Source organism: Halichoeres trimaculatus, unplaced genomic scaffold, assembly GCF_033239565.1.
Source record: "Halichoeres trimaculatus isolate MK-OKI-2021-1 unplaced genomic scaffold, fHalTri1.1 fHalTri1_scaffold_20, whole genome shotgun sequence".
Lineage (NCBI taxonomy): Eukaryota > Metazoa > Chordata > Actinopteri > Labriformes > Labridae > Halichoeres > Halichoeres trimaculatus.
The window spans coordinates 22367582-22376328 of NW_027437198.1; the positions used below are offsets into that span (position 1 = coordinate 22367582).

The 8747-nt window shown below is 44.2% G+C and overlaps 1 protein-coding gene across 1 annotated transcript; it reads left to right on the forward strand.

Annotated features, from left to right (window-relative positions):
• Positions 1-253: 253 nt before the first annotated feature.
• paqr4a (progestin and adipoQ receptor family member IVa) lies at positions 254-8497 on the forward strand. Its single transcript, XM_074696036.1, has 3 exons — positions 254-1339; positions 3368-3586; positions 5883-8497. The coding sequence occupies exons 1-3, from the start codon at positions 1066-1068 to the stop codon at positions 6314-6316; spliced, it is 927 nt and encodes a 308-aa protein (XP_074552137.1). The 5' UTR covers positions 254-1065; the 3' UTR covers positions 6317-8497.
• The last annotated feature ends 250 nt before the right edge of the window (positions 8498-8747 follow it).

Below are 8747 nucleotides of genomic sequence, written 5' to 3' on the forward strand. Positions count from 1 at the left end.
TTCAATTCAATAAATGTTGAGTTTTGACTGATTAAAAAATAAAATTAAAAAAATAAAGAAATAAAGCCATCAAATGTCACAATATCACTATTTAAATAAGTTGGTCAAAAAATGATGCTGGAATAACAATTAAGCATATAGAATCTGTAACTTTCATAAACATATTTAGTGCAGGGTATTTCCGTTTTATATTTGGTTAAGTTTTATTTTGAAAATGATGACCGGAAGTGCCCTCCCCTGTAATCCATGTTACTTGACAGTTGTGTAAACGCGATGCAGGGGACCTGAGGCCGCCTGGGCAGACACCGCATTTCAAGGAATTCACCCAGCCAGGAAAAATAATGGAAAATAAAAGGATAAAACAGAAGATGAAGAGTTTGAATGGAGGATTTAAAGCCTGGATTGTAAGCGCTCGGAGTCACCCGGCTCAAACAGCACCTTCCTCAGTCACAGGACATCGGTAGCTGACTGCCCGGCTTGCTAGCCCGCAGTCCTGCCCTCAAATCTCCGCTCCACAATCACGGATCTGCTATTTTTTAATTAACCGCCAAACAGCAGTTAGCTCGTACCGCGCTAAAATAGGCAGAAGAAATCCCTCCAGTCTGTTCCCATTCATCTGAAGGTATGACCTGCTACTGCAAATCTGACCGCTAGGATCAAGCTAGCATCATCTGGAGTTGGATGGACACCCACAGCATCCCTGCCCGGGACGCGTTCAAGCCTGCGCGACTGCCGCACAGGAATGCTAACTCATGAGGAAGTGGCTTAAAATGAGGAGGAACGCTGTCTCTCAACAGCTTCAGGCTTGTAGGTGCTACAAGAACATTTTTTAGATGCCAAATGTAATGACCGTCCCCAGTTTGCAGCATGTATGTGGCTGGCCGTGTCTGTCTCCAGCCCTGCGGATGACACTCACACAGGCAGCGGCGGTCCAAAGCGAACAGCGGCGGCGCGGATTCACCGTCACTGGGTAGAGCTGAGAGACTTGACGCGAGCCTGCTAACGGCGAGCTAGGAGGCTAACTGCACAATATTGGAAATAAAAAACAAACACACACCCATACCAATGGTATCCCATAAGGTTTTAGTCGCAATAATATTACTAAATGTGTATATAGGTGTACAGTCTGTTTTTTACTTATTCGGCGGCGTCCTTTTAACGGTCCTGTTTGCTATGGCATTTTTAAATGGACCCAGGCTGCTGGACTGGGCGAATTCACCTCCACATCTTCAGTTTAATAAATACGTCCTAACGGGGTACCGTCCAATCTCTTCGGTGCAAGACTGCATCAGAAGCCTCTTCTACCTGCACAATGAACTCGGAAACATATACACTCACGGTGAGTCTGCATGCACTGCTTAGTCAGCAGGTGAGATCTGTATAACCGGTGTGACTTTGAGTATTAACCTAACCCACACACCAGTCCAGATACTGGACCTGCTCAAGGATGCCAAACCAGAGCCTGGCTGCACTGAACTCTGCACACATGACATCTCCTCTTCATCTTTAACCACTTACACTCAGAGATGCAGGTTTCTGCAGCTTTTACTTGTTATATACAGGCTACATCATTCTGTCATGCAGTGTGCAGTGAGGCGTTAATCTAACCTGAGTGTTTATTTTGCTGTGTGCATTTTAGCGAGTAATTCAATGTTAAAAGTACTTGCCATCTCATTTACAAACCAACAATATGTGAGTGCACAAAACAAAGTCAGAAGTTTAATCTCTGCAAGTTTGTAGCTGCTTGGAGAAAATGAGAACTTAACTGTCCTGATGAATTAAACTCATCTGACAGTGATGTGGCAGGTCATGTAATGTGTAAATTTGTGCACCCAGATGTGAGACTGATGTGTCAGCGTGTTAGCAATTTGCATACTGTTTTTTTTTTTAATATTCTCTGTCCGATGTGATTAGACCGCCAATCACCTGGCAGCACATTCCTTCACCCCCCTCCCTCTGTTATGTCTGTTTAATTAAATCCTAAACCCTCACAGAGAGCAGCAGTTCTTCCTCAGCGTGCTCACATGACTTCTGAGTCTCTGACAGCTTCCTCGTTCTGAAGGTCGTAATTTCATTGCACTTCACTTGCCAGCAGTCACACAGTAAACTGCAGTGCTGATCACCGGGGAAGTGGCCCTGGAAGTCTTAATAACACTCCAGTGACGTCAGCTGAGCATGTGACCTCGAATGCATCCTTTAACATCATTGACCATATCAGGAAGTGGAGTTTAATCCTTGGAGCTTGTCTTCATCTTTTACCAATGAAGTCAAAAACATACAAAGCAGTGGCACTGTTCTGTAATAGTCTTTAATTATCTTTAACACTGAAGCTCTAGTTTCACAGTCAGCTTTATTTGCATGTAAACTCTAAACATCCTGCCCACAGCTATTGAACCCTGAGTGGGGCTGTGAACGGCCTGTTCCCCTGCGCTGTAGGACGGGTTGGGGGAGGAGCAGAGATAAAACACTTAAAATAGATGTGTTACATTAGATGGCATTGCCTCTATCACCTGGCCGTGCATTGACATTGGGAAAGGCAGAGTGAGCAAAATGAAGAGGGGGGCAGGGAGTGCGATGTGTGATAAATGATCGTAACAACTGGATGTGGATCAAATTTCAAGGTCTGGGTTTTGCTCACAAAGCAGCATTCGCTTCCCCTCGGTGCCAAATACAGACACTCAGATATGAACTGGGCACCGTTAGCCGTGTGGCCCTTTTTGCTGCATCAAAATAAGAGCTTAGTGTGGGCCTTGTGTCTTTCCCTCGCAGGGTAACACTGATACATCTGTGCCAATCATGTACGTTTCTGCTCTGCTGCACAGTATTCTTGCTGGTGTCTGCACACACTCAGCATTGTTGGGAGCTCTTTGCAGCCACTCGCTCTTGGACAGTTTAAAAAAAATCTGTGCCCTCAGGCTTTCAGGATTCCTGAGCTGAATAATCCAACACGGAAACATGGTACCAGCTTGGATGTCACCTCAGACTTTGTTTTCACTGCAGGGTTAGGGTTAGTTACATTTCTGTCTTGTTGGAAAATCTAATTGGTGTGTGGGAAATTTCCAGTTAGGATCTTGTGCACATTAGGTAATAACTTGTGCTGGTAGTGGTGGTGTATGCCTGCGTTCTGTGACGATCCAAGCGTAGAAATCTACATTTGAATCCAACATGCTCTTCAAAACAGAAACAAATCGTGTGTACGATTATTTCTTTTACACCAAGTCACCTTGTGCACAAACGAAAAATGGACCACCTTGTGATTTTTATTGAAAACACACTTGTATTTTTGTTTTTTGGTTCATGCAATGTTTGATCTTTATGTTTATCTGTAGCTTAAAAACAACAACCTGTGTTGTTTCCGTCTTCCCAGGCATCCCTCTGGTTTGCTTCCTGGTGCTGCTGCCTCTCAACATTCCCTGGTCCCAGATCAGTGTCACGTGGCTGGGCGTGGTGCACTTCCTGGCCTGCCTGTCGCCCCAGCTGGGCTCCGTGCTCTATCACCTCTTCATGAACCATGAAGGAGGCGAGCCCGTCTACCACACCCTCCTCAAGCTGGACGTGTGTGGAATCTGCATGATCAACACGCTGGGTGAGCCTCTTTATGACTTTATGGGTTGTGTGTTGTCGTCAGCAGCGCTGCTGTTATTGCTGTGCTGTTCACTCTCAGGGTGGAACTTCTCTCCATTGATTGTTAATGATTTACTGTGGAAGTGTTTTGCTTGGAGGTTTAGTGGTATTGATTGTTCAGAACAAATTTGACTACTGAGTCAAAAGGCTGATGCAAGCAGCGATCCAAGTTTTGAATTTATAACCGATCCGCCTGTATTATAAGAACACAAAGGTCAGGGGCAATAACGTGCTTTAATTTCAACTCTCTGAACAAACTGTTAAGACTGTCCATGCAGCACAATCTACCTGATTGGGTGATAATTAAAAATGGATGCTAAACTTGAGATCTATACGGTGCGCATACATAGTTATTCCCCTAAAGGGACTGTGAGGAGTTTCTAAGTGATCTTGAAAAAGTTTCTTCTAGATATATGCCTGATCGTAATCCACAACTGAAATGAGATTATCAGCACCAATGTAGGTTATTTCTAAATGCTTCTTCTTAGCTACTTCTTAGCTTCCCAGATTGATTTACAGCACCTCGAAGTCTATGACAACACCACGCCGGCTGATGAAGTTTAGTAGAGAGAAGAGAGATCTGTGTTTTTCTCTGTTGAAAAACGATTTCTGTGATTAATTTTGTAGTGATGGTGGACACTGGAGCCTAAGGCCCAGTTTACACGACAACATTTCATGCTGAAAACGCTAAAACACAGTGAACAAATCTGCGTTTACGCGGAAATGCTAAGGGACTGAAAACGCTGTAGTAAGCATGTCAAGCCTGTAGGTGGCGCTATAGCTGTCTTGTCTAGAAGCTGTATTTGGTAGATCTCTGAAGTAGAGTTGAGCCAATCATCTGGTGTATTGGTGAATCCTAAAAGCAGAAGTGATCAGCATCGATTGTAACAATGGTACTTTTGGACTGTTGTATGCGCTTGCGCGAAGGGGATCGTGATGTTAGCGTTTACACTGAAAATGCCGGGACACTGTTTACACGGCAACGGCGTCAGCAATGTTTCAGAAAACTTCCACTTAGGAGGCCGTTTCTCAAAAACGCTGTGAGTGTTTTGAGGCCCAAACACAATGATACTTTTGCGTTTCACCCAAAAACAGTTGTTGTGTAAAAGGCCCCTAACTGTCAGACAGAAACAAGACAGAAGTGCAGAAAAAACTAAACTGAAGAGTGATAGAGCACGGGCCAAAGGCTAAAACACGGGTTAAACTGTTTATGCTAATGTTCATTCGAACCCTAAGTCAGCAGTTATTCTGCAGTGCTCCGTTCAAACTTGAGAGTCTATCATTAAAATATAGAGTGAGGTTACGTTAGGACACAACAATGTTACACGTTACAGACACTTCTCAGAGCACCGACTGTGAGTAGAGCTAAATATAGCCGGCTACTAAACTACGGTACAAACTGACAAAGTTTGATTGTTATTACGTTTCAAACTGTAGCTCTACCTAACCATTGATTACTATCTTAAATAAAGAATAGTAGAGCTAAAAAAACAATCTGATCTCCATTCATTTCCAAAACAAACACACGCCTGTTAAGAGGCGCGTCTTCACGACAGTGTGTGTTAGATGTGGGTCAAAAGGTGTCGCTGCAGTATGATTACAACAGATCCTCCTCACAGTCCCTTTAAAGGCTGTCTGTTGTTGTTAAAATGAGATAATATTCTTGTTGAAAACAGGGATTAGCCCAAAACTTGAGCTAACAATCTTCTTCTGTAAAATGTTCTCATGAAATTAGGTTTTTCACAATCCCCCAGAGCTGAAGAGGACTCAATCAGTGATTAGTTTTGCAGGAAAACAGACTGAAGCTTAATTATTAAATTCAATAAGCAGATTGTCCCATTTCTTAAATTAGACAGTGCATGCATTTTTACTTTAGAGGATGCTGATATTTTTAATCTGTATGTCTGTGCATGTGCTGGGGGTCCCTGCAGCTCTGGTTCACTCTCACAGAGCAGTTTGGGTTCACCAGGTGCTGAGATGAGGTGTTTTATGTGGACTTCTCTGTGTTTATTTGTATTTTCATCAAAGTTTCCACATCTGGAAACTTTAGCTAACTATTTTACACACAGCAGACAGGAAGGGCTGCTCCTCACACCCAGCTGTGGTACCCGAATGCTTCAGAGAGCTTTGACGCGTGGTTTGAACATTCGGACCTCTTTGTGTTCTTGCTGCATTAGGTGTTGCATTGCTGCAGCCGGGCTCGGTGCCAGAGCTCCTTCTCCTTTCTTACGTGTTAATTGTGTGTTTTCTTGTCTCAGGGGCTCTGCCCATCGTCTATAGCACCCTGCTGTGCTACCCATTCATCCGCACCGTGGCGCTGTTAGTCTACATTCTGTTGTCCAGCCACGCCATCTACTGTGCCGTCACAGCCCGGAGCAGCGTTCGCCGGCTGCGCTCCTTCGCCTGGCAGGCCCTTTTCCGCTTCTCCTTCTTCCTGCTGCGCTGGGTGGGCGTGGGCGGCGGCAGCCCTACCTCGCTACGCCACTTCCTCACGATGGACGCGCTGGCCGTGCTGGGCGGGGTCATCAACATCACGCGCATCCCGGAGCGCTTCCGCCCGGGTCTCTTTGACTACTGGTGCAACAGCCATCAGATCATGCATGTACTGGTGGTTGGGTCCATCCTCTACCTGCACTGGGGCGTGCTGGACGACCTGCTGTGGATCAACAGCTACAACTGTCCCTCAGACTGACCCGCCCGGCAGCCCCCAGCCCCCTACACGGAGCACTCGGATCTGGTTTTGAAAGACCTCAAGGGGGAGGGGGGTCGAGGAGGAGGAGGAGGAGGGGAAAGGGAACTGACGCTGTGAGGTCAGACAAAGTGTTGTCTGTGCATGTCTTCACCTCATGCGCTCCAACTCAGAATGTTCATATCTTCGCCCATCCTGGTACTTTGTGCGAACGCAGGCGGGAGTTTGTCAAGAAACGCACAAGCAGTTTGACTCTTTCACTCGCAGCAAACATGGACACACAGGTGTACACACACTCACACACACACACACACACAGGAAAAGGAAACAGTAAATTTAACGAGTATTGAACATTATATAATCTTAGGTAACGGCTGTAGTTAAAGGTTCGTGCTGACTTTAAGCCTTTAGTAGAAGTTGACCTTGAGCATTAGTTAAAGTGGTCGGTCCACACAGTCTGTGGCTCAATGATATCACACGCTCAAGTCCTCAGATGTCACTGTTGCTACCTATGCAGCACATCCATATCTAAACTCACATCACATCTCAACATCACATCCACAGCACAACGCTCAGACGCTCTCACTCCTATATTTTTATATGACATGTACATAAAACAAGTATTGCACGCAGCACTCATCATCACGTCCAGCTGACTGAGTTGTACCGCTCCTGTTGTTCTGTCCGTGTTTCCTCGTTTCCCTCCACTGCCTCTTTTTATTTACATGTGTCTGAGTTGAAAGTAGACGGGTGAGAAGGTTCATTCCTGAGCGTGCTAGCATGTCGGCCATGAGTTTACCTGCTGCAGGACTGCACGTCGAAAAGAAGCGCGCTGTTTTTTCGCTTCCTCTCAGCATAGTGCCAATTAACTTCAGGCATTTTTAACGGGAAGAGACAGCGCACACGTTTACAAGTTGTGTTTTTAGTGGAGTTTCTGTTTGTTATTTGTTATTTAATATTTATGAAAGGCTCTAGAAAGATTGTCCCTGAGACTTTGACTGATGATAAGTTTTAATGACGTAACTGTCTTGTATTTTTAAGTGTTTGATGCACACCTGTTCTGTTGGAAAGCCCTCTGTGCACTTTAAATAACAGAACAGACAAACAACCACTCCTATGATCTCAAACATGTTGAGGTTTACAGTAAAAAGCCAATATTTGAACAGCAGATCTGGTCACAGATCTGCACTGAGGCCGACCTTTGTGTCAGATACTGTAAAGAGGAACTATTTATTCTGCTTTATTTATTTGTTTGCTGATACAGTCTGACTTCAGGCTAGCTGAACGGTTTACGTCGAAGCTTTGCAGGATCACTGGCTGACAGGTCGAGTTGGAGGTCAGAGAAAATCTTTTGTTTTATTCCGAGCATGCAAATCCAGAGGATTAGCTCCATGCCCTCTCCCCACACACACTTTTTTTGACTCCAGATCGTTGCAGAATTAGACCTTAGATCTCTTTCTGTTTTAGTCCACACAACGTTTAGACAAATCCAGCAACAGAAAACAGTTTATTTGATCTGATTCTCCTCTGGCTTGAAGGGAAACGTTTACCTTATTTGGTTGTTTACTGCACATTGACCCTTCAGACTGATGGATTAGAAGGGTCAGCCATTATTACCACACAGCAGGTCCTATTATTGCCACTGTATGCGTTCATATTTAAATGCGCTGCTTTTGCTGTGAAGACAGATTTAAGCACAGCTTGACTTGCACTTTTCTTTAACTCCTTTGAGCCGTCGCTTCACTGGAGTTGTGTTTTGTAAAGCTGGCCTTGCCAAACAGGAATAAACCCTAACACCCTGCTGTCATGTTAAAGTTATATCAGCTCTGTGTAAACGTCTATAATTGTTCTGCCACTGTTTGAACTCTGTGCTGTTCAGTGAGACGGGTTCTGTTCCTTTCAGATCCATTTCTGCCAGAATTAAAGATATAAAAGGGAAAAAATAAGCCTGGATGGTTAGAAAAAGTAAAAATGTGATGTCATAAACCAGAGAAGCTGGGTTTAACGAGACTTGTTGTTGACAAAATTAGGAGAAAAGAGAAAAAAATGATAGCATGGCAAGTCAGATTTGTGTGAAAGTGAGTTAATATTCCAGGAAACAGTTTAAATTATATGAAAACACCCTCTAAAATACTTGATAAGTCATGAGATGAAAAGTTGAAACCATATTATGAAAGTTAAAAAGTTTAACACAATTCTGTCCTTTTTCCTGACATTTGAACTTTTTATTTGATCATTTTGAAGTTTTTAACAACTTAACATATAATTTAGGGATGTCCCGATCAGGTATTTGTGCGCCTGAGTCTGAGTCCGAGTCATTTGACTTTGAGTTTCTGCCGATACCGAGTCCCGATCCGAGACTTCTTTTCTGATACATCACGCTCCCAGTTTAGAGCCCCTGCCATGCTCTGCTCTACTTTACTGCATTCAGCCA

Excerpts from the sequence above, each read along its gene's own strand:
- paqr4a (XM_074696036.1), top strand. The coding sequence starts at position 1,066 with ATGGTATCCCATAAGGTTTTAGTCGCAATAATATTACTAAATGTGTAT. Across the intron at positions 1,340-3,367 it reads CGGAAACATATACACTCACG|GCATCCCTCTGGTTTGCTTC; the intron begins GTGAGTCTGCAT and ends CCGTCTTCCCAG. Across the intron at positions 3,587-5,882 it reads CTGCATGATCAACACGCTGG|GGGCTCTGCCCATCGTCTAT; the intron begins GTGAGCCTCTTT and ends TTCTTGTCTCAG.